Consider the following 27,278-nt stretch of genomic DNA (forward strand, 5'->3'; position numbering starts at 1 on the left):
ATTAGATCTGTTATTTAGGAGGAACGGAGACTTGTTGACAGCTACATTAACCGACCACTTTTGGAATAGTTTGAATGAAGTAATAAAGGCCTGTATCGTAATGATGGGCAATGTCAAGAGAGGAGGACTCATATGTAAAAGATGTTATAAAGATAAAATCAGCAGGCACTGGTATTCGATTTGGGTAGATGAGAAAAAGTGAAGGGTCAAAGTTGACTCTAGGTTTCAAGCCCAAATGACTAGGAAAATGCTAATACCTTTGACAACAGCAGGGTAGTCCAGAAAAGGGGAAGGTTTGGAAGGAACACTAATGAATTCTGTTTTGGATATGTTAAATTTAAGGTGTCTGCTGGACATCTAGTTCAAAAATACCTCTGAGAGGTATTTGGAGGTACAAATCTGGAGATCAGTGTTTAAATGATAACAATATATATGATTTGATGATATCACCAAATGAAATAATATGGAGCAAGGATGAGCAGATTACAGCCTAGGAACCGTTGGCCCACCTGTTTTTATACTTCAGAGAGTTCAGAATGATTTTTATACTTTTAAATAACGTTTTAGTGCATTTAATTCAATGCAAAATTCATTGATAGCTTGCCAGCCAGACCTGGCCAGATTTGCCTCTCAATCCATAGTTTGCTGACACTTAGCATAAAAGAGGAAGAGAAAAGAGATTGGAGCCCTATGGGACACCCATTGTTAGCAAATATGACCTGGATGAACATCCAGCAAAACAGACTGAGAAGTAGTCAGTATTGTTAGGACGAGGACCAAGAGAGAATAGTGTCATGAAAATATGAAGAGAAGAGAATATCAAGGACAAGAGTATAGTTGAGATAAAAGAGACTGCTGAGAGGTCAGTAAGGATTAGGATAGGAAATGGCCATTGGATGTGGTAAGTAAGAGGTCCGTTAGTAACTTTGGAGAGAGCAGTTTTGGTTGAACGATAAATTCAGAAGCCAGACTGAACCAAGTGAGAAGGAAAGTGGAAACATTGATTCTTGATGGTGTTCTCAAGGAGTTTAACCACAAAAGGGAGGAGAAGGAATGACAGCAAATTGGATGCATCAAGTAAAAGTTTTTTGAGGATGGAGGATATATAAACATCTTTATAGACAACAGAGAAAAACCAGTATACAGTGAAGATAAGTGAGAAAGTGGTGATGAGATAGGGAGCAGTCAGTTGGAGAAGATGGAAAGGAATTGGGATCACTTGTATATGTAGAAGGGTTTTAACTTTTGCAATATTTATTGTTTCTTTTACATATTATTTCTTAGAGGAAGTTAGGTATTGTAATGGATCGAGTGGCAGACCCTAGTTTGAATTCTGCTTCTGTCCCTAACACATGTGATTCTGAGCAAATCTTAGCTTCTTCTTCCCCATTTACAAAATGGGGCTAATGATAGTACCTACTCATAGGCTTATTGTGAGCATCAAATGAAATATGTGAAGTGCTTTTCGATCCTTAAAGCTCTATGTAAATGTTCTAATTATTATTTATGGGCACAGTGTTAGTTATTGGAGGAGTTGTCCTCATGTAGCTTGTATCTAATCAAAGCTTATGATACATATAAATATAATAAATATAGGAGCAAGGTTAATAAAAAATGTTACTGGACTTGAGAGGATAGGGAATTGTTACTGACTGGGATAATTAGGGAAGAATCACAGTGGAGATGGCACTGGAGCTGATTCTTAATGGATAGATGGGATTTCTGTAGGTAATTTTGGGGAAAGGCATTCCATAATTAGGAAGCAACAAAAGTAAAGGTATTGGAGGTAGGACGGCATGGGATATATTATTGGGAGTGGAGAATGACCGACTTCAGCAATAATGGCCTAATTTAGTGCATATGGAAAAGATTAATATAAAGTAAAGCTGGAAATGTAGAGTGGTGACCAATTGTAGATGGCCTTAAATGTCCAAGTAAGGATCTCCAACTTTATTTGGTTGATAATATAGAGCTAATGAAGAATTTTTTAGTAAAATTTTTTTATTGCAAACATATAATTAATAGAAGTGGGGCTCAGACTTGATTCAGAAAACAGGGAAATGGTGCTGGGTATCTTCTCTTTCCCCCAATACCTCTCAACTCTTGCATAATCGAAACTTTTTTTAAATTTTTTTTTATTTAATTCATTTTTTTAATTAATTGAAACCTATTTTGCCTCCCACCTCCTCCCTTGGAAAAACAAAACCCTTGTAACATATATGCCTAGTAAAGGAAAACAATTCCTGCAGTGATCATGTGTATCATGTGAGATATGTGTATCTCACAAAATGTGTTTCTCAATCTGCTTTTTGTATCTATCACCGCTCATCAGAAGGTGGCTAGCATGCTTCATCCTGAATCCTTTGGAATCAAGGTTGGTGTTAATTATGCTCATCAGAGTTTTTTAGTCTTTCAAAGTTTTTTCTATTATTGTTATTTTATAAACTGTTTTATTTTGTTAACTTTAGTTTGCATCAGTTTGTGTGCATTCCCAAGTTTCTCTGAAAATGTCCTCTTCATAATTTCTTATAGTTCAGTAGTCTTACATTACATTCATATACCAAAATTTAGCTACATTGCCACTACAAAGAGAACTGTAATAAATTTTTTTGTGGATAGGGGTCCATTTCCTCTGTCTTTAATCTCTTGAGGTATAGCCTAGTAGTATTGCTGGGCCAAAGAGTATGCACATTTGATAGCTTTCTGGGCTTAGTTCCAAATTGCTTTCCAGAACCTTTATTTAAAGAGGGCACAGAGCCAGTCAGTCATCTCTTCATTTCCTGCCAGGCTGTATTCATCTGGACTTCTCCATCATTTCCCCTCCTTCTATCTCTTTTCAGCTTCCTTGTATGTCATCTTCCTCATCAGAATGTAACCTCCTTGAGGGTACTGTCTTTTGTGTACATAACCACTTAAAAAAAAAAAATGCAAATGCCTTAGCTTGGCATTTGAGGCTTCTCCTCATACTCCCCAATGACTTTCCTAGGCTTAATCTCCTCCTGTTCCCATAAATGCACCCTGTGTGTTAGCAAAATTGAAGCATTTGCCATTCCCAAAACAGGCCTTTCCCACCTCTGGACATTTATTTATGAAATTAATCACTTTATTTGCCTAACTAACTCTGCACTCCCAGTCTATCTTTCTGATTTCAGCTAAATTGTTTCTGAAGTCTTTCCTGGTCACATCATTTAGAAGTAATTCTTTTTCAAATTATTGATGTATTTATAAAACCCTTGTGGAATTGATCACATTATTTTGTATGATAGTTATTTGTGTACATTTCTTATTTCCCAGGCTAGATTGAGGACAAGGATTCTGTCTTTGTATCCTTTTGAGTATGTAACACATTGTGTTAACACATAACAATAGTTAATAAGTATTTGTTGAATTAATTTCCATTGTTTATACAAATATATAAAAAATTTGCTTATTGATGTTAAGATTTTATTCATTTTAGGTGCCAAATTTCCAATCAAGTGGACAGCTCCTGAGGCTGCATTATATGGCCGTTTTACAATTAAATCTGATGTTTGGTCATTTGGAATTCTGCAGACAGAGCTTGTAACAAAGGGTAGAGTGCCATATCCAGGTAAGCATGCTTTTCAAGTCTTGGTTGTTCCATCAATTATTGCTCGCGCCCTCTTGATAGCTAGATAGAGAGATAGATATAGTTATAGTTATATTGTTTATATTTTTATTATATGCTGTATCCCTTCAGGGAATTTCCTATCAGTAATTTCCCCACACCAGTGAAATCCTAGGACTAAACAAAATGTCGGATGAGATAGATCAGTCCTCTGATGTTTTAAGACCCTTTACAACCTGGCCTTATCCTGTCTTTTCATCCTTATACAATATTCAACCTCACATACTCTGTGATCCTTTCAAACTGATCTCCTTGTTGTTCACATGCAACATTTCTTCTCCCATGACCATGCCTTTGCATAGGCTATTGTATGTATCTAGAATGCAGTCTCTTTACATCTATGCCTCTCCTCTTAAGGGTCCCAAACACAACACCAGAACTTTTACTAATTACCCTAATTATGCCTCCCATTCCCAAATTGCCTTTATTTCATCTTATATGTTATATATATTTTATATTGACTTATGTACTACATGTTATTCTTCTCCAGTAGAGTGCAAGCTTCTTGAAGGCAAATAGTTTAGCACAGTACTTAATACATAGTAGGTGTTTAATAAATTCTTGTTCATTTGATTGCTTGAGTTTCTTTTGGAAAACTTCATTGACATGCTATATTTTCAAAAACTTGATAGTGACTGATGAGAGGAAAAAGGAAACCTTTTCCCCTCTGAACAGAGGCAACAGATAAAACTCTATAATACTACTCCAAAAGAACTGAAAGAACTAAATCCTAACAGCAGTGCTGCAGAGTGGCCAACACTCCTACTTTTCTCTTCACCCAGTAAATTCTTGGTACCTCATAAATGTTTCCTTATCTCTATTACATATATCTTTAATCCTTTGTCTTCCTGTTTCACCTCCCTATAGAAACATTTTTTTGCTTCCACATCTTTTCCCATAATGTCTCTTACCTCTTTCAGCATCTAATACATTTAATACATACACAGGGGGACCTTCTACCACAGGTTCTTAGATCTGCATTCATAAAAAGAAAGCACCTTTCAAGGGTTAACAATCACTTCGATCAAGCACAGGTATCAGAAAAAATCAGTCAAAATTTCAGAGAAATCAAAAATCAACAGACAGCACTTCCACACTGCCCTTCCACTAACATAGATACATCTTTTTTTTTTTTTTCACTTTCCCCTCCTGAGTCATCTGGGTCCAGTACCCTGACATTCATCGGTACGGCTGGAGACAGCCCGGGAGGATCATAGATCATATTTATTTATTTATTTATTTATTTTGATGTTCTACAATCACTACCAAAAAGCTTAGATTTTTACCCCTCACCCACCCACCACCACCCCCCTCCCTCCCCAAGACGCCATACAATGCTGTATAGGATCTACGTATACTTTCCTATTGAATACGTTTTCACTATAGTCATGCTGTATAGACAAACTAAAATAAATGGAAGAAATCATATAACAAATCAAAACATAATACACATATATACACATACAAACATGATGTGCTACATTCTGCCAATGAATTCCATAGTTCTTTCTCTGAGTGTGGAAGGCATTTTGCCTTAGGAAATCATTGGGAATTATTATTATTTTTTTAAGTTCTTGCGTTATTATGAAGTTCCACATCTACCAGTAAAAACTCTCGCACGCTGTGGTCGTTGCTGTGCACAAAGTTCTCCAGGTTCTGCTCCTTTCAGTCAGCATCAGATCATATAAGTCCTTCCAGGCACCTCTGAAGTCTTCTTGTTCATTATTTCTTATGGTGCAATAGTACTTCATTCCATTCATATACCACAGCTTATTCAGACATTCCCCAATTGATGGGCATCTCCTTGATTTCCAGTTTTGGGCAATTACAAAGAGTGCTGCTATAAATATTTTTGTGCATGTGGGACCCTTTGCCATTTTTATGATCTCTTGGGGATACAGTCCTAGTAGTGATATTGCTGCGTCAAAGGGTATGCACATTTTTGTAGCCCTTTGGGCATAGTTCCAAACCACTCTCCAGAATGGTTGGATGAGCTCACAGCTCCACCAACAGTGAATTAGTGTTCCAACTCTCCCACATCCTCTCCAACATTTATCATTTTCCCGTTGTCATGTTTGCCAATTTTATAGGTATGATGTGGTACCTCAGAGTTGCTTTGATTTGCATCTCTCTAATCAAAAGTTATTTAGAGCATTTTTTCATATGATTATAGATATCTTTAATTTCTTCCTCTGAAAATTGCCTGTTCATATCCTTTGACCATTTATCATTTGGGGATAACATAGATACATCTTTGCCAGAGAGGGAAGCACGAACATCTGGGTTTTTAAAAAGTAGAAGGAGAGGGGCTGTTTTAGCTGCTTCCCAGAGTGTCCTCTGGCACACAGACCTTCCAAAAACTAAGTCCCCAAGTAAAACCTCACCCTCAGAGTATTTAAACCTTTTTTGGAGCCAGAGGGCATCCCAACCCTAACAAAAGCTGTGGATGTTCCTACTAATCTTCCTTGATCAGACTCCCCTTAATGGGCAAGCCCATTAATGGGAGGGGAAGATCTTCAATCACATTAAAATAATTAACAATACAAATACATACACTATTTCTAGTTAAAGAAACTCTTGTTTCTGTACTTTACCCCCCTTGTAAAGACTCTTGATTGATAAAAGCTAGAGTGAATCCTAGGGACTTGATTATACTAAAACAAAAACAGCAAAAGATCCTATTTTGATTGCCATCATGCTAATCAACTCCTTTACCATCTCTTCTACTTGTATGTTTTTAACCTAGTATACCCTTTCTATGCTCCATCTAACAAGAGATGAGGGGGAAAGGAAGAAAAGGGAGACGGGCATAACCATTTATTTTTATCCCTTTATATATTTATGTAGCACCAACTATGTGCCAAGCACTATGCTGAACACTTTTACAAATGTTACCTTATTTGACCCTCACAACAACCCTGAGAGTTAGGTGCTATCCCTATTTCATAGTAGGAGAAACTGAGGCAAACAGAGGTTAAGTGACTTGCCCATTGTCTCACAGCTAGTAAATGTCTGAAACCAGATTTAAAGTTAGGCCTTCTTGATTCTAGTTCCAATACTCTCATTGGATTTACGTATAATTTACCTTTTTTCAGTATTCTACCACACCCTTCCACAAAATGAAAAATGTTATAAAATTTTACCAATTTTCTAAGTAACGTTCGTCATTTTTCCAAGCAGAGCTCCATATGGTCTCAGGTCTTATTAGGTGCCCTTTTCATGTTAGAGAGTGAATCTTATTGCTTTAATTTCAACATACACATAGTTCTGTCAATGGCGTATTTACTAACAGAAAATCTGCAAAGCTAGTTTTGTTTTATCCAAGTATTTATGTGAAGTTACAAAAAGATACTCTGTATATCAGGCTTTTCTAGCAAGTAACTAGAAAACTTCAACACTCCTCTTTCCTAATTAAAACTCAACAGTTTTGTGAACTAACTGGATTCATTTTTAAACCTCCATTAACATCCTACACCATTGCTTTATCATGGTTAGGAAATGATTTGGTTTCTCAAAGATATGCTAATGGAGCACAAGCTTTGGCACATCCAATTACACTGCAGAGTCTTCAAATACAGTGTGTTCTATTTGAATCTGAGTCTGTTGGTCACAGAATGATAAATTTTAGCTGCAACATCTCTTAAAGGTAGAGTTACAAAGGGGTGGGATCTTTTTCTGTAGAGGGAATATCCATACCAGCAAAATTGTAGATCCCTGAAGTATCCTATTCCACACTTTGAATAATTACACACATACCTATAGACTATTATATAATGTTTAGCATGGTTAAACATTGGGACATTTTGTCTTAAATCAGATAATGTAGTTGACAAAGTAACTGTATACGTCTGTTTCACGGGTTACCAATTTTTAAGGAATTAGGCTGTAATAAATTGTCTATAGTAGCAAAACTTTAATAAATATTTTTGTCTTTGATATTCCTTTAAATAGGTAAAGCAGAGCCATTAACATAATATCCATAGAAATATCTTAAAGTAAAGGGTCATATGCTTTTTGAACCTCATATTGAAAGGAAATCATGATTTTATATAATATAAATAGGTATTTTTGCTGTGGAATACTGTTGCATCCTATAGCTTTCTTGTTTGTAACTAAAAGAAAACAAGTTAATTTCTATTCAGAAAAGAGGATAATGAGATCTTATTTTGAAGTCAGTAAGGCCTACAGCATTCCACAAAATTGTTCATCCTACCTTAGCTTAAAAACATCCCCTGAAAAGAAATTCGCTGCACCCAAGGCAGCCAATCTTATTCATGTTTTTCCCAGTTAGATAATTATACCTTTAGAAGATAATTATTTTCAGACCTGGGAGTTTCAAAAATGACTTGAAAGAAATGGGAAGTAAGAAGTGATAAATTTTTTTTAAAAGGTGATAGACTCAATCTACAGAATTTTGGACATGACTAATAGACAATTGTTTTGCCTAACTAAGCATATTTCCAATGAGGTTCTCTTTTTTCGAAGGGAGAGGTGCACAAGAGAACAAATAAATGCTTGTTAACTGAAAGAAAAATTTAATTAAAAATTAAATTTTAAAAAATGGAAAGTAATATTTTAAACACTAAACATTTGGTCATTTTAAACAATTTTATTTCAGCTACATAAATTCTGTTCCTCTAATGAAATCCTACTCTGGTGCTTTATTATGGCATAGAGGTGACCTTGAATTCTTAAATTCTATGCCAGTAAGAATAGGGCAGCTATTAATAAATAATATTGATAAAGAGGACAGTGGATGGAGTGCTGGACTTGGCATCAGGAAGACTCATCTTCCTGAGCTCAAATCTGTCCTCTGACACTTAATAACTTTGTGACACTAGGCAAGTCATTTAACTCTGCCTCAACTTCTTCATCTGTAAAATGAGCTAGAGAAGGAGATGGCAAACCACTCCAGTATTTTTGCCAAGAAAACCCCACATGGGGTCATGACAAGTCATACATGACTGAAACAACTGAACAACAACATGCCAGTTGCCAGTGAGAAGTATGAACTCTGGAAGGTCCTACCAAACCCAAGTATGTAGGCAAGATGACTTCTTTGCCTAGACCTAGCTAAGTTTAGAGAGTTAAGTCACTAAAAGACTAGTTATCAAGTGATGGCTCATAAAACTTTGTACTAAGACATAGAGGAGCCATAATCTCTGTTTTTATCTCTGTAGGAAGTATCCCCTGAAGTGTTTCAGTGTACATTTGTTTTCTGGTAGAGGTGATAGGCATCGTTTATAAACAATGGCACTTGTGATATAGCATCAGAGTTAATAGGACAAGCCAACTTTAATCAAACTCATAGTCCTTGGAATCTTTTAGTGTTGTGTTTTAAACAGAATAATAGGTTTCCTGTCATAGACCATCATCTCAGTTAAGGGATGAATATAGTTAAGATTCATGCTTCTGGTGGGGTTTGGATTTGAGAATCTCTAAGGTGGAGAAGAGGCAACTGCTACAACTAGGCACTATGCTAAATGTTTTACAAATGTTATGTCATTTGATAGAATTATTTGTTGTTGTTTGTCCTTCATTCTGGATCCAGGACCTCTGGAAGGTGATGTTTTGACTTGAAAGTGAATTGGATTTAAGTGAAGCTTTAAGTCATCTGCCTCACTCTGTCCTCCAGGGTCATCTGAGTTCCATGGCAAAACAATAAGTCAGGAAGACTGGAGATGACCCTGGATGCAGTGGGAGACCTTGGCCTTTTTATGCTAAGGTGTTTCCCAGATCATAGTTTATCTGAAGCAACACCCATTCTGTGACCAAAAAAGATAAGAAATGGAGCAAAAGATGACCTAGTTTGCCTATTCAAAAAAAGAAAGAAAGAAAGAAAGAAATCAAACTGGGAGGGGAAGACCCTTAGGGTTTCTGGCCAGAACAAAACAGTTTCTATTTGTACTTAGTCTGAGCCATCAAAACCCAACAATAACCAAGTAAGACTTGGGGTGGGACCTATCATTTGGCCAATTTGGACTGATTGGGGTTTAGGGCATGGTCAGGTCAACTCCATTTGAACCCCAGTGGGTTTTATCAGAGCCTGGTTTTCCAGACAGAGCTCTAATTCCCAAAATCATAAATGAAACTACATGGGACAAAAGATTTAATTGTCCCAGTTTTTAAAAAGTGGTAGAATAAATAAGTAGGGAAGAGAAAGGAAAAATCTGTCCCCTGATCCCCAAGATATCTTCTGATGTTTCAACAATCAAAATAGTACTTGAAAAAATTTAGTAAAGTACCCTAGTATGAACCTTTGGGATACTGGCTTCCTAAAAAGATATTTAGCAACATTCACCTGCCTCAGTTCTGTAGATTATATGATGCCTTAAATTTAAATGAGCACAAAAATTAGGATATTAATCATTATTTCTTGAATTTGCATCATTAAGAGATGCTGCAGAATTTCATTCAGTACATGTAATTTTCATGTTTATGTACTAATGTTTTTGTTGTTCAGTCTTTTCAGTTGTGTCTGACTCTTTGTGACCCCATTTGGGGTTTTCTTGGCAAAGATGCTGGAGTGGTTTGCCATTTCCTTCTCCAGCTCATTTTACAGATGAGAAAACTGAGGCAAACAGGGTTAAGTGAGTTGCCCAAAGTTACACAGCTAGTAAGTGTCTGAGGCCAGATTTGAGCTCACAAAGATGAGTATTCATGATTCTAGGCCTAGCAGTCTATCCACCTAGCTGCCCCTTATTTGCTAGTAGGGACCTAGAATTAGAGTCCTTCATTTTTTACATCATGACTATATCAAGAAGACAAAAGATCTTAAGGCAATAAATTATTTTTCTCAGAACGATAAACAAGCTCTTGGTAAAATACTTTCCTATTACATTGTTCATTTTCTATTAATAAACAATGTTTTAGATGTCAGTGACAGTGTCAAATTATTTTCATATTACATTACTGTTTCTTTTCCTCTTCACAGTGATCATCCTATAGACAGGGTGGTTTGATTTTGTTTTTTTAATCATTTTGCTATTGAGAAAATTAAGGCTGAGCTTAATTGACCTACCCAAAATCACAAAGTTCAGAAGTGGCAAAACCAGAAATAGAAACTGTCTTTATGATTTCTATCCTAATGATCTTTTTGTTATACAATACCATCTTTACTCTCTCAAGTTTGGGGTATCAGTAAGTGTTAGATTTATGATTTAACTGAAAAATGTTAGTATTCTCAACATACAAACCAAATTATTACTTATAACCACAGATCTTTGAAATTGCTCAGATTAAATTCATGAAAAAAACATCAAAAAGTATAAAAAATAAAATATGTCATAGCACAGGTTAACATGTTAATAAAATTCATTTTTTGCCTTGAGTACACTGAGATGTTTATTTTAGGAGATGCTATTTGCTCATGTTTCACTTTTGTTGAATTTTTAAAATTAGTCTTTCCCCCAAACAAATATACTTGATAGCACTCCTACATCCTATCCCCCCATCCTAATCCTACTACTTACTACTTTAAATTTTTTTGTACTAGGGATGGTAAATCGTGAAGTCCTGGAACAGGTAGAACGGGGATATAGAATGCCTTGTCCTCAAGGCTGTCCAGAATCTCTCCATGAGCTGATGAACCTTTGTTGGAAGAAGGACCCTGATGAAAGACCAACATTTGAATATATTCAGTCCTTTTTAGAAGACTACTTTACTGCTACAGAACCACAGTACCAGCCAGGTGACAATTTATAAGTCACAAGCCTACACTATATGCACAAATTTGCCAAAATGTAAAGAACTTGTGTAGAGTTCCTCACTTATGTAAAGGAATCTAAAGAAGAAAATCTTCTCCACTCTGCATGCTTTTCATGGCAAACTGGAATTCCAGATATGGTTGCACAAAACCACTTTTCAAGTGTTAAACTCTAAAGAACCAATGATGCAATTTTCCAATTTATTTCAGGGTCCAAAGGAAATTTAACCAAGATATTGATGACAGACAGTATGAGTGTCAGCATGATAATGAATAGCAACAAGGCTACTATTTGTAAATCCCTTTCTTTCTTTATTTCTCCCAAACTCACAAATTTCAACATTAGGGAAAAACTTTTTAGCAATTACGTATAAACCTGGGAGTTAAACACTAATGCAAAATGATACTACAATATAATTTTAAACCAAGGAACTTTTTGGTATGGGACCAAACACTTCCATTCCGGTTCTATAAAATTTCATCCATTCATAATTTTAAGAATTTATCATTTTTGATATATATATACCCACAACATTGATTTAATTTTTCTTTTGATAAGAAAATCCAGGTTTTGGAAGGAAGAAAAGTTAATCAAAACAGTATATTACTTGATTCAATGTTAGGTGTAAGGCAATGAAATTGGAAAGCATAATGCACTGTTAATACTTATTTTAATGTAACTGGAAAATAGCATGAGAGATTTTTCTTTTTAATTATGTTTTGCTTAGTTTAAATTAGAATAATGAGGTATCTAGGAAATGTGCTAATATTTTATAAGGTTTATGATAATAGGAGTTGACAATTTGTGACTTGAAACCATACCCTAGAATCTGAGGGGAGAGTTATTCATATTTAATTGGTGATAAGGAAAAAAAGACCAACCTTTAAACAGTGCATTTTTTAAAAATGAATTTGGTACTGTGAGATGTAGCTATGTACTCATGGTGATGGGTGCCACAAATGTAAAATGTCACTAGTTCAGGGATTTGAATGATTGCACTTTTGTTTTTCTTGAATATAACGTTTAACAGACAGAGGAAGTTATATCTAAAAGAAAAATAGGAAAAGAGGATTTGAAAAATTTATAGGTAGAGGGACAGAGTGTTTAATGTTGACCTAATATAGTGACAGCATGACTTTTCTGGCATTCAAAACATCCCACACTGTAACTATTTTCTGTGATTTCAGAAATAGATTATGTCATGAAGGTAATGAGACTGTGGTTTTTTAAAAATATATATCCAACTCTGTGTTGTCCCCTTTAAAGTAGTTAATGTGGAAGGCTATATACCCTTTATTCCAACAGTGCTGTCATTGCCCAAAACATTTTTGGAATGCTTTATTTGGAATTGCCTTCAAAACTTGTTTTCTTTTGAATATTCCCTGTGGTGTCACATCCTAGTCATGTGTTAGATGGATTTGCTTTTTGGAAATAGCCCAAAGTTCAGAATTAAGTATGGTGAATATGGTAGATGATCAAGTTGGATGATAACTCTTCAAACCTAACTTGTATTTGGTTTAAAAGAGAAAGAGATATTTGACTGTAAATTAATGAAAGTAATTTTATTGTGTTACTTACAAGCCGGCTTTGAAGGTAATTACATAAAAGGAGTTTCCCTTGCAATAAATGTAGTTTTCAAAGGAGACGTATTTTAAGGACATCATTTACGTTTTTAAAAAAAATAGCTTCTCTTTGTGCAGTCATACCATGTATTAAGCAATAACATCATGTCTCTACAGTTTGGGGATGAAGTTTTTAACTTTGTTACCTGAATAAATCATGAAAATTTTAATTTATGCTATGGTATCTGCTGAAATTCAAGCCATTTTTTAAAAGATGTGATGAAAACTTTTATGCAAGTGGGCAATAGAATTCTGGTACTAAAAATTATGATTTTTCATGTTTACATTACCTATTTAGTATTGAATCCCTCTACCAAATGGATCTTTCTAAGAATAGTGCCATCATATTATTTTCCCTTATCTTCTATAAACCTGTGATATCAGATTTTTAAAGGGCTTTATGTAAACTATGAAATTGTAATTTTTCTAAGCATTTAAAAAGGGTAACACAATTATATGTTTATGTACTAATGGTGTTAAAGAAAAAAAAAAGCCAGAAAATAATGCTGGTATTCATTAGGTTTTAACTGAATGGAACAGTTCCTTGTAATAACATTTGTATAGTAAAGAATTAAACACTAACTTAATATGTATTCATTTTAAATGCTTATGTATTTTTAAACTTGTTGAGAAAATCAACTTTATACATTAAAGATTTTTTTTCCAACAACTTTTCATCTCTAAAATGTTAATGTGGAACTTACCCTAACCAAAAATGAAAGTTGGCAGAAAAAAAAAATCTCTAGCACAAACACTTTTTAAAACTGAATAATGGTAGCCTAAAACTTAATATTTTTATAAAATATTGTAATATTGACTTGTTTTGTGGATACACTTGAAAATAAAAGTTCTCCTTGAATGCATCTGTTGCTGTTCAAGTTCTCTTTCTAACAAAAATTTTATGAGTATAAAAGATTTTTTTTGTTTTAAATAAAAGTTATTTTGAATGTATTTTATTTAAAACATTTTCCACTACTTGAAACTGAGGGCCTTGTTAGTTATTTCCTGATTTCATCTGGAACACTTTAAACAACTTGCTCTCTCTCTTCTCAGGTATCTAGGCACATAGTTCATTTTTCACCATTATTTCTCCACAAATATTCCCTTCCTACCAGTAGTCAATAATATGTGTGTGTGAATTGCTTAAATAATAGAAATTATAAAAATTACATGAAGTTATTTTAATATGAAGTTTCAGGTGAACCTGAATTATTTATTATTTTTATTTATTATTTTTTAATTATTTTTAATTATTTTTTATTATTTTTTATTTTTAAATTTATAAATTATTTATTCTTATTTATTTATTATTTTTACAATTATTTATTATTTTTTAAATTTATAAAGATAGTATTATCTTATTGTTGTACCATGTAAAGCCATTTACTACTGAATAATTTAAGAAAAATAATGGTTTTTTCAGTGTTTATTGATGCATTTTTCTTTTTTAACATTCCTCTTCCCCCTGCTCCATTAGAATTTCTATTTAAAACAAATAAAAACAATTAAGAAGAATAAATGAGCATATTGGTCACGTATATTTCATTTTGTAGCTATAATTTATCACCTTTCTGCCAACAGCCATGTTTCTTCATCAGTCATGCTGCATTGACCAGAGGTCTGAAGTCTTTGTGTTGACAAAAGTAACTTAATGTAATCATTGTTAACAAATGTTTTATCCATTTGGATTTAGCAAATGTCATTAGAATCACCTTCCTACTACTTACTATTTTTTTCTTAATTTTTTTTTCAGTTGTAACAAGTTTGTTGATAGTCGTTATACAGATAGATCTCTGATTTCATTGATTTGAATATTCCTTCCAGTGATGTGGTTTGCAACTCCTACCCATAGCATCGCATAAATTTCACTACAGGACATCCACCCAACATACAGGGGGCTGTTTTACATGCTCTTGACATTGCAAGAATATCAGTGGAATGCATATTCTGGTAGTTTTTCCTAACTCTTGCCATGTAGCTAGCCCATCTTTTTTCTCTTCCCCCTTTTCACACATTTTTTATAACCTTCTTTACCCTGGTAACCATCACTTTTCTTTTGTAATTTCTTAATTTATATTGTATTGCCAGCCTGCTCATCCTCACACCGCAGCTCTCAAAAGCCCTTCAAGGGATCATCAATTTGTATTCTTCAGAGATATCCATTTTCCATGACTCACATAAGCACTGAAAGAGAATAAGCATGTTTAAAAAAAAACAAAACATGAATTTTTGTTTTAGGGAAGAGCTTGGAGTCATAAAAAGAAATGGCAACTTCCTGATAGCAAATCCAGCCCATACTCTTCAGGCCCAATTCTTCGGCCATTTTCAGTTTCTATCTAACATGGATGAAAGAACAAATGAATGGATGTTTTCTGTCAATAATAAATGTTTTATATATAACATATATAATAATCTAGACCAGCATTTCAAAGGTTGACAAATACAGTGGTTTTTCAATTATTTTTGAAGGTAATATTTCATGCTATTTACCAACACAAGGCTTTTGGTATATGATACAAGTCTTTGGTCTTTCTCATTCCTTACTTGGGAACCATATTTTCCAACATATTTCTTTGACCTTCCCTAGTTTCAGCTTTGTATCAGAGTTACCAACTACCAAAATATCTATGTTGGTTTAATTTAGAGAGTCTTAATTATTCATATAATTTCTTTACCTCTTCATCCTCTGCATCAGATTTTTAGAACATAATCTGCAATTATTTTCAGTGGTTCTCTTTTTGTAAATAGTTCCTCATGAGCCCTGTAATTTGAGTTAATCAGATGTCCTATGAAATGATTTTCCTTGTTGCCTTTGGAGACATGATAAAACCAACTTGTTTATTTGCTTCTCCATTGAGAACTTAGAAGCTATCCTTCCATTTAAGTTGTAATATGCTTCATCTTCTGATTTTGTTAAGTGTGAGAAGTCAAGACTGATAAACGTTCAGTTGTATTTCAACTCAGTCAGTGGATAAGAATCTCACATTTAGGTTACCAACATCTACAATCCAAAATTGGGTGATTTTTAATATTCCGTGCCTTCCTTTGAGTTATTTTTTATTCTTTGCTTAATGAATAAATGACACCTTGCTATGCACCATATGCTTAAGCCCTGGGGTTACAAATAGAAGAAGCAAGACAATTCCCTGCTCTCAAGGAGCTCGTGTTCCATTACGGAGAAACACGACTTAGAACTTTCAACCAAGAAAGGTTTTTTTCTTTCTAATGATTTTTCCTTTTGTTCTGATTCTTCTTTTATGACATGACTAATGTGGAAATATGTTTGATATGATAGTACATGTATAACCTTAAAAAAAAAAAGGAAAAAAGTACTGCAATTCAAAAGAAAAAGAAAACTGCCTAGGCTATAAGAAAGACACTTGCTACACTAATAACTGCCATAGCTTTACACAGTTTTAAAACCCATTGCTATTGTTAAAATAATTTTGTTTATATGCTTAAAGTTATAACTTAACTAGGTTAGAAGCTTTTTACTTCCTCTCAATTTCATCCTACCATTTTTTAACCTCTGGAAGTCTTAAATATAAATGGAATCTTCCCAGATCACCTTTTGTGTGTTGCCTTCAAATAATAAGGCTATCCTCTTTTTGTAAGTCCTTTGAGGCCAGTGACTTACTTTTTACCTTTCTTTATCCAGTGCCTACCACAATTTCTCACACCCAGGACAAAATGTTTTTGGAATAGCTTATCAAAACCCAACCTCCATAGTAGTCCTGTCCTAGTCCCACCCCACAATCCCCAACAAGAAATTTCTTCCTCAGATGTGGGAGAGTTGGAACACTAATTCATCGTTGGTGGAGCTGTGAGCTGATCCAACCATTCTGCAGACCAATTTGGAACTATACCCAAAGGGCTACAAAAATGTGCATACCCTTTGACCCAGCAATACCACTTCTAGGACTCTATCCCAAAGAGATCATAAAAATGGGAAAGGGTCCCACATATACAAAAATATTTATAGCAGCTCTCTTTGTGGTAGAAACTGGAAATCAAAGGGATGCCCATCAATTGGGGAATGACTGAATAAATTATAGTTTATGAATGTAATGGAATATTATTATGCTAAAAGAAATGATGAAAAGGAAGACTTCAGAGAAACCTGGAACGACTTATATGAACTGATGCCGAGTGAAAGTATCAGAACCAGGAGAACTTTGTGCACAGCAACAACCACAGTGTGCAAGGAATTTTTCTGGTAGACTTAGTCCTTCATAGCAATGCAAGGACCTAAAAAATTCCCAATGGACTTGTGAGGCAAAATGCCTTCCACATCCAGAGAAAGAACTATGGAACTGGATCACAGAATGAAGCAGACCATTTTCTTTTGCATTTTGTTTTGTTTTGTTTTATGGTTTCTCCCATTGATTTTAATTCTTCTATGCAACAGGACTATGGTGAAATTGTATTTAATAGGAATATATGTATAGAACCTATATAAGATTGCAAGCTTTCTCAGTGAGGGAGGGGAAAAAAATCTAAGATATATGGAAATGATTATAGAACACTGGAAACAAATAAAATAATCATTAAAAAAATTTATTCCTCTTCCAAATTACCTTCATCCATTCTGTATATATCTTGTATATATCCACTTATTTATATATTGTTTTCCCTATTGGAATGTACTTTGAGGGTGATAAGATTTTTCACATAACAAATTGCCTTAGTATAAATATGTTTATACTATACTGTTACTTCTGTTTTTCCTATGATTTCATAAAGAAAGTAATCTTTAGAGCCCTAGAAAAGGAATTATCTTTTTAATAGTTCAGAATAGACTGCCTTATCAAATTTTCTTTTCAAAAGCCTCCTGCTGCATTTTTATCACCTCCATCAATTCAGTGCTCCAAGTCATCTAGATTTTCTATTGTACAACTGCCTAATAGACTGCTAGGTACATAATTGGCATTTGACAAAGCCTGTGGACAGATTAATTCTGTTTTAGGGGGGTTAAGTCAGAAACAATGATCTATGAGCTCTACCTCCTCTTTCTATACCTCAAAACCCTTGTATCAGTCCACTAACCATTCAACCAACCCTATACCATTCTTCAATCTAGAGTACAGATGTGGCACTTCTTGCCTTTAATTGGGCCTTTAAGCTCCTCCCCTCTCCTCTGTCATCTCTAATTTGCAATCTTTCTACTAGTTCCTTCCCTTCTACCATCAAACAAGTTCAAATCTCATTCTTATAACACCTTCACTTCACCCCTGCTATCTGCTCCAGCTTATTTCTGCTTTTTGCTGCCAACCTTACCTCCACTTTCTCATCTTTCATTCACTCTTCAAATTACTATCTCTTAATTGTTATAGCTGATGATCTTTTTTCACTTTTCATCCTGAGTTCTCTGTTGACCATGTCTTCCTCCTGAATACTCTCTCCTGACTCAACTTTTGTGACAATCCTCTCTCCTGGTTCCCTTCCTATCTGACCACTCCTGTCTCTTAAACATCTGTTCTAGTTACAAACCATGAGTTTCAGTCTCCCAGGGCTCTGTCCTTGGTTCTTTTCTCCTCATTAACCCTCCCTTCATGGTCTAATCAGTTTCCGTGGGTTCAAATATCATCTCTATGTACATGGCTTCTGGATCATATAACTAACCCCAACCTCTCTCTTGAGCTTAAGTCCTATACCAACATGGTTCACTCCTCCTGGATTTCTAATAGGCATATTAAATGCTGTGCATCCAAAACTGTCTGCCCCACGCACTAGTCTTTCCTCCAAACTTCTCTATTTCTGTTTAGCACATTATGATCTTTTAAAGTTACCCATATTTTCAAACCCAGAGTCATCTTTGATTCCATTCTCCCTCACATGCCATATGTAATATATTGCCTTGTTTGTCATCAATTCTGTCTTCTCAATATCTTTTTTTGTCCATTCACAATAAATATATCTTACCTCTTGAATCTATCCCCTTCTCATCATGGCCACCACTTTAGTTTTAAGCCATTATTGTCTCTCATCTAAATATTACAATAGCCTTCTGATTGGTGTCCTTGCTTCAACTAACCCCACCCAATATATACATATCATCCACACCACTATGAATATGATCTTCCTAATGCATAGGTCTAACCATGTCACTCTGCTAATCAAGAATTTGCAGTGGCTTCTTATATTTCCTAGGATAAAATACAAACTCATATTGTGGCATTCAAAGCCCTTTACAATGGAGCTTCAGCAAAACTTTTAAGACTTAACATTTTTTCTTTTAAACACTCTTTCCATTCCAACTAAACTGGCCCATACTAAGCATTCTGTCACCCACCTCCTTACCTTTGAAAGAGCTATGCCATCCTACAGACTTAGAATATACTCCCTTATCTCTGTCTCTTAGAATCTCCAGCTACCTTCTATAGGAAACCCTTTTCTGATTCCCCATGGTTGTTACTGCTCTCTATCTCCTTAAATTACCTTGTATTTTCCTACCTATGTACATATTTTATTAGAATTTAAGCTCTTTGAAGGCAGAGATTATTTTATTTTTATTTTTGTATCTCCAGCACCTAGAACAATGATTTGCACGTACCGGTTATTTGATTAACTGCTTGCTTGATGAATTAATTTAGAGGAGAAAAAAAGATGGAAATGTCAGAAATTTTGCAATGGGCAAGAGGATAAAATAGATACATTTCTACTGCAAACTTTTCATACATAAATATATAGTGTTTAAAAATTGATCCACTGAAGGATCTATGTGGATAGTTAGAGCAAAAGTTTTTGTTTCCGCCAAACTCAAGAAACTAGAGTAAAAGCTGTTGTTTCAGTCAAACTCAAGGAATATAAACAAGGCAAGACAAAAAAGCAGATTTGATTAAATTAAGAAACAAACAGTTAAAAGGTACCATAGTGAATAAATTAATATCAATACTTAACATGTCTGCACCAAATGGCATAGCATCAAAATACTTAGAAGAAAAACTAAACAAATTATGTGAATTATAAAAACTGACCATGTATTAGAGAGGTGATCAGTTCAAGAGATAAAATAAATTTATTGTGAATTGAAAAAAAAAGATACTGAGAAGGTAAGTTTGATGATGAGGCAACATATTACATATGTCATGGAGGGGAGAATAAGAGTCAAGGATGATTCTAAGGTTGGAAATAAGAGTAACTTAAAAATCTTACAAGCAGATGCAGGAAAGTATAAATATTAAACACTACTTTACTGACCACAATGCAATAAAATTATATTCAAAGGCCAGTGAAGAAATAATTAAAAATTAATTGGAAGACTAAATAACTTAGTCCTAAAGAACTGATGGGTTCAAAGAACAAATTATAGGAACCACAGGTAATATAAATTTGCAAACCTTAGAGTGCTGTATAATTTTTTTATTATCATTAACATGAAAGATAACAACAACAAAGAGAAAAGATAAGATTTTTTGGAATATCAGTCTTTAAGGCAAGAGTTTTTCAACTAGAGTCCATAGACCCCATGGATACATTTTAAAGAGTCTGATTAACCTGGATGAGGAAAAAATACATCTATTTCGTTGTAATTTGTTTCCTTCATAGTCCTATGTATTTTGTTTTACATATTTAAAAACATTCTGAGAAGGAGCCCAGGACACGAAAATGCCACAAGTCTTGTCCTAGGGGCAGTTATATCAGTAAGAGAAAGAATAGATCACTGAATTGGATATATAACTAAAAAACTAGAAAAGCAACAAATTCTGTAAGTGAGAAAAGTAACAAAATTCAAAGGACAAAAAAAATTTAAAACTAGGAGGTAGGCTTTTCTTTTTAATAGAATGATAAATCATTCTATCAAACTTTAGAAGAATAATTTTCCATTGCCACAAACTGTAGGCAAAAATGACAGAGGGATGTGAGGAAGGAGGAATTCTACTAAACTCTATGATACAACTATGGTCTGCTACCAAAATCAGTGAGATTCAAAACGGTAAAAACAAAACAACAACAAATATCCTTATACATTGATGCCCCTAAATGAGCATTGACACAGAAGTTTGAAATCAAATATTAGCAAAGAGGCTAGAGTAATATAAAAGATTATATGATCAAAAAGATAATATTATCAGGTTGGATTTATATCAGGAATGCAGGCTTGGTTCAAAATTAGAAAAATCATAAACATAATTTACTATGTTAATGACAACAAAAATACCAGATGCAGAAAAAAACTTAAAATACAACCCAGGTTTTGTTAAAAACAAAACAGCAACAAAAACTGCAAGAAAACATAGAAATGACATTTCCTTCACATGGTAAACAGTATCTTTGTAAAACCAAGAACCAGTATTATATGTAATGCAGATAAAAAGACAATTTAAACAAGTACAAGCATTCAACTCTACAGGCAACTAGGTAGCTTAGTGCATAAAGTGCTGACCCTGGAGTCAAAGATACTTGTTAGCTGTGTGACCCTGGGCAAGTCACTTAACAACCTCTGTCTGCCTTAATCCACTGGAGAAGGAAAAGGCAATGCACTCCTGTATCTCTGACAGGAAAACTCCATCAACACTATTGGCATACTATGGTTCACAGGGTCACAAAGAGTCAAACACAACTGAACAACAAAATGAACTCTTTTGCTGTTTTGAATGAGAATAAAGTTCATCTGATGCTGTCTCCTATGCATCCCAGTTTTGAGAAATAGCAAGTTCTGCCCCTTTCTTCCCCCTTTTAGCATTTGTATATTGCTTTTACACTCCTCCTTCCCCTTTTAAAACCCTCAGAACAGAACCAGTCCATCCCTAGGACCTCTGTCTTTCTTAACTCTCTTTATGCCTTTTTGGAATTAGCACTACATTATCATATAACCCTTTGCTCAAATAAGCTTACCTTTGTAGGTTTTTCTGAACTCTTGTGTTTGTATTTTAAAGTTCCTACTTAGCTCTGAGATTTTCATCTGAAATACTTGAAAGTCCTCTATCCCATTAAAGATCCAATTTTTTTCTTCTGTGGTTGTAAGCCTGCATCTTTTACCTTTTGGAATATGATATTCCAAAATCTCCCAATTATTAGAAGCCTCCAAATCTTACATGGTCTTGACTACAGATTTTTGGTTCTTAAACTGCTTCTCTCTGTATGTTTGCATTATTTTTTCTCTGACATTGGAGCTCTGGATTTTGTCTATGACATTCCTGAGACTTTTCCTTTTGGGGTTTCTTTTTTTAACGCTTTTAAACGAGTATTTTATTTTTTCCCAGTTACATGTAAAAACAATTTTAACATTCATTTTTAAAACTTTGAGTTCCAAATTTTCTCCCTTCCTCCCTCCTCACCGCCCCCATTGAGAAGGTAAACAATTCGATATAGGTTATACATGTGTTGTCATGCAAAACATATCCATAATAGTCATGTTCTGAAAGAAAATATAGACAAGAAAAAACTCAGAGAAATAAATTTTAAAAAATGCTTCATATTATTTGCCATCTCTTTTTTGTTTTGTTTTATTTCTTCTTTCTCATGGTTCATTCCATTGGTTATAATTCTTCTTTACAAAATGACTAATGTGAAAATGTTTAATATAAATGTATATGTAGAGCCTGTATCAGATTGCACACTGTCTTGGGGAAGGGGAGAAAATTTAAAACTTCAAAGCTTGTGGAACTGAATGTTGTAAACTAAAAATAAATTAAATATATATGTACGTATGTATGTATGCTTCAGATACCATCAGTTCTTTATCTGGGGATGTATAGCATTTTTCATCATAAGTCCTTCAGAGCTGGCTTGGATTGTTGTATTGCTGAGAATAGCTAAGTCATTTTATCAGTAAAGCCCTCAATATATACAGGGGGCCTGCTATCACAGGTTCTTAGAAATGCATTCATAAAAGAAAAGGAAACTCTTAAGGGGTTAACAATCCCTTTAAGCAAGCATATGTATCAATCCTTTAGTCCAGCGCATATATCATTCACCTAGTTCGAGTCAACACCCTGAGCCCCAAAGTAATCAACAAGACATGGCTTCCTCTGACCATAATTCAACAGACAGACAGCTGTCTGACCATAATTACCAGAGAGGGAAGCACAACATCTGGGTTCTCAAAGCCAGGAGCTCCTTATCGACTTCCCAGAGTCCTCCTCTGGCACTCAAACCATCTTACCAAAACTAAGCCCCAAAGTAAAACCTCACCCTCAGAGCCTTTATACACTTTTTAGAGCCAGAGGGCATCACATCCCTTGAGAACCAGTACCTCATTAACAAATGTGGACCTTCTTACAAATCTTCCCTGGCCTGATACTAGGTGGGAAAGATCCTCCCCAGTCACATTCAGATAGTAGCATTGTACATCTTGATTATGCTAAAACAAAAACAGCCAAAGATCCTGCTTTACTTGCCGTTACAGTCATTCACAACTGACCATCTTACGATATTGCTGCTACTTTGTACATAACTATATTTCACTTCGCATCAGCTCATGCAAGTCTTTTCAGGTTTTTCTGAGAGCATCCTGCCCATCATTTCTTATAGTAAAATAGTATTTCATCATAATCACATACCACAACCTGTTCCCCAATTGATGGGCATTCCCTAAACTTCTAATTCTTTACCTTGGGGTTTCTTTCATTAAGGGATCAGTAGTTTCCCTCTTCACTTTGCTTTCTGGTTTTAATAGATATGTATAGTTTTCATTTGCAATCTATTGAAAGATAGTGTGCATGCTTTTTTTCCCCTCTAAACATGGTTTTCAGGGAGTTTAGTGATTCTTAAATTATCTACCCTTGATGTTTTCCAGATCAGTTTTTTTTAATCTCAGATATCTTACATGTTCTTCTATTTCTCAATCCTTTGATTTTGCTCTAGTATTTCTTAATGTCTCATGGAGTCACTGGTTTCTATTTGGTATATTTCAGTTTATAGTAACTCCATTAGTGTTGACCACTTTCAATTCTAAGCTATTTATTTCCTTTAATTCCTGAACTGGGGTTTTATTCCAGGGCCAGGTTCCTCACTAAGCTTTGCTTTGGGGTAGTGTGGTTAGCACTGTTTGGCCTTGCACTGGATCCCCTGAATTTCTGAGTTGACTTCAACTTCCCAAGGATTAGCTTCCCATGATCTTGGAAAGTCAGACTGCTGGATCTTCCAGGGCCTTCTGTGGTGTCTCAGGGCAGAGTGCTAAGGGTCTCAAGAGGTCCTGGATTCCTGAACTGTCCCAGTCTAAACACTGCATCTTCACACTGGTCACTGCTGATCCCCTGTGGCTTCCAAAATCCTTCCACCATAGGGTTTTCTCATAGTAGTTCTCTACCTTCCTGCCTCCTGACACAGAGGCTTGCTGGCTTCATATAGATTTTATTACATTATGAAGCTAAGGGCTTGGTTGCCTGCATCATCTCTGGTTTTGCCCTCAGCCCTCTTTCCACTCTTGGTGCAGTTCTGGGGTAGAAGGAGTCACTTACTGTAGTATTTCATTGGATTTTTTTTTGCCTATTTAGTGTGAATTCAAGGTTTTGATGGAATAGGTCAGTGGAAGCTGTACAGTCTGCCTCTGTTCAGATAGCTCTCTTGGCCAGAAGACCACCAATTAACTCCTAAATTTATTGGCTTTCCCTCCAGTCCCTGTCTTTCTTAATCTCTCTAAAGTATCTGACACTATTGACCACCCCTCCCCTGAGTTGTGACACTGCAGTTTCTGAGTTTTCTTTCCACCTGTTTCTTTTATCCTAAGATTCTGACCTCAGCTCTTCTACTTTTTGTGCCCTTTTGCCAATCTCATCAACTCCCAGGAATTTAGTTATCATCTTTATGTTGATCTGCAGATCTGTGATTTCATTCATTGACTTTTAGATCAGAGGTTCCCCAACTTTTTGGCCTACCACCCCCTTTAAAAAAAATTACTCAGCAGCACTCTGGAAATCTACTTTCTACATTTTAATGGCTTTTAAAAATTTGTGTCCTTTAAAAAATGTATATTTTTTAAGATGACACATCTTAAATTTAATAATTTATTGTAAATTTGTGGTTTCTTTCCTCCATTTGAAATTTTGATGATGCAATATTGTGTCATGTAAGTGTCATGTGTCATGTTAAGTACAGTATTGTACTGTAAACAAGTCACTACATGCACATATTTCTGCCAATACATGCTGGACTTCATTTAGACATATTTGCTTGCCAACACTTGCTTCTTAAGACCTGTCAGTGGACTTGACCACTGATCAGTTATAACTTGCATTTTGTGTGTTATTTGGAAAGTAATGTAATCACTATGACTTTAACTGTTACACAACAGATGAAACATATACAAAGGTTTTTTCAAAATTTTCTTCTCTTCTTTCCTTATGTTTCCACTGACCCCTTATTTTTATTCAACTCTCCTCCCCAAATTGTGTCTGAGGGTACTACTGCCCACCATCATTCCAGTGTCCCCCAGGGGGCAGTATTACCCACTTTGGGAACCTATTTTTTAGATGAAGAAAATCCCTCTTTCAATGCAGGTAGGCACTTCAGCAATTTGTGGTCTTTGAGAGTTTGCACACATCTTATAAAACTAGCCATAATTTCCCACTTTCTCTTCTACTTGACTGTCCCATAGGTATTTTGAAGTCAATATATTTAAAATGAAACTCCTATTTCCTCATTAAACCCTCCCTCCCTTCCCTATTCCCTCCCTGTTTCTTTTGAGTACCATCATCCTTTTAGTTAAATAAATTTACAAGCTTGAAATCACTCAAGTCATTCTTCATTCTGCCTCCTATAACTGTATCTAACTTAAAGGAGCTTAAGTACCAAAAAAACTACAGTCAAAATCAGATTGGACTTGGAAGCCTTCTGGAATATTATATTCCAAAAGGCAAAAAGTATGGTAACAATCTGCAGAGGGAATAAACTGGATCTTAATAAAATAGAGGGCTTTCAAGTTTTATAGATTCTACTGCTATAACATCTCATATCTTTTCTCCACTCACATATCATCCTACCTCCCTTGATCTCTTACATTTGCCTCTTATTTGGCCTCTTGTCCCCAAATTCTTCTTTCCAATTCATCCTTCATATAAACTGCCACAATAATCTTCCCTAAGCACAGTCTGACCATATTACTAACCTGCTCATAAATCTTCAGGGGTTCCCTATTGCCTTTAGGATAAAATAAAACTCCTTAAAGCCCTCCATAGTTTGGCTTCAGCTCATCTTTCCAGACTCATTTGACATTTCTCTCCTTCCTGTATTCTTCTGCCATCTGAAGTGGCCTATCTCCTGTTCTACACACCCCTCATGATGTCTGTACTTGAGATTAAGTACTGTATGCTTTACTCTGTGCTCAGGTACTGCTCAGGTACTCAGGTAGCTCCTAATAGTCAAGAAACAGTTATTAAGCTGTGACTCTGTTCGAGGTACTATGGCAAGGGCTGGAATTACAAGACAGTTCCTGTTTGGAGCTGAAAAATGTAATGAGGGGACACAGACAGACACAGACACACACACACAGACACACAGACACACACACACACACACACACACACACACACTCCAGAGCGCTAGGGCAGCAGTGAGTACTGCAGCAAGGTGAGAAGTCAGGGGATAGGGAGCTGAACCCTCACCTTAAATGGAGGTTTGGACTTCATGGACCCACCCTACAGTCAGGGAGGCAGAGGATAATGAAAAGGTCCAGCCAACTCGAGGGTGATGAGATGATTCCACTAATAACCTTTCTGGGGCATGGAGAAGAGGAGGAGAGGTCTTAAGTTCTTAAGCAGTGAAGCCAGCTGAGAAATGAGAATCCTATTCAGTGGAGTCTCCAACCTCACATAGTTTTGTACGCCTTTGTCTTTAAGGATTCTATTCCCTCACTACAATTTAAGCTCCTTAAAGGGAGGGACTGGTGTTTTGTTTGATTTTTGAGTCCTCAGTGCCTAGCAGAGTGTTGTACACCTACTTAATAAATGCATTGTCAATGGATGAAAATAATTTGAAAAGTTTCTGCAAAACGAGCTAGGAATGACTGACAAAACTCAGCGTATGACTTCTTCAAGGGTATGAAATGCGTCTTAATGGAAGACAAACGTCATCGAGCCCGGGAATGACGATCTTTGCACCTTCGAGCGTCGGAGGGGATCGGGACTGCAGCCGAGTAGGGAACTGAAACTTTCTGAACAGCAGGTGGACGCTCCCAGCTCTGTAGTTCACAGAACTACACTTCCCATATGCTTAGGGGCCGGCCGCTCCCATCATGCTCCTGGGTATTTCATAATAACCTATTCTGTACATACACAGCGGAGAAAGGGAAGAGGGCGGGGACAGAATAGCGTGGGCGGTGTGAAAGTGACAACGCTCCAGCCAATCAGCCCCGGTGAGCCC

At 35.4% G+C, this 27,278-nt stretch overlaps 1 protein-coding gene across 2 annotated transcripts in view; it reads left to right on the forward strand.

The window, feature by feature from the left end:
• Positions 1–13,837, forward strand: part of YES1 (YES proto-oncogene 1, Src family tyrosine kinase) — a 97,567-nt gene extending 83,730 nt beyond the window's left edge. For both annotated transcript variants that reach the window (XM_072604338.1, XM_072604337.1), the window contains 2 exons: positions 3,458–3,589; positions 11,142–13,837. In XM_072604338.1, coding sequence (XP_072460439.1) covers positions 3,458–3,589; positions 11,142–11,350 — 341 coding nt within the window. In that variant the 3' untranslated portion in view covers positions 11,351–13,837. The remainder of the gene's footprint in view (positions 1–3,457; positions 3,590–11,141) is intronic.
• The last annotated feature ends 13,441 nt before the right edge of the window (positions 13,838–27,278 follow it).

This window comes from Notamacropus eugenii, chromosome 4 (genome assembly GCF_028372415.1).
Source record: "Notamacropus eugenii isolate mMacEug1 chromosome 4, mMacEug1.pri_v2, whole genome shotgun sequence".
Lineage (NCBI taxonomy): Eukaryota > Metazoa > Chordata > Mammalia > Diprotodontia > Macropodidae > Notamacropus > Notamacropus eugenii.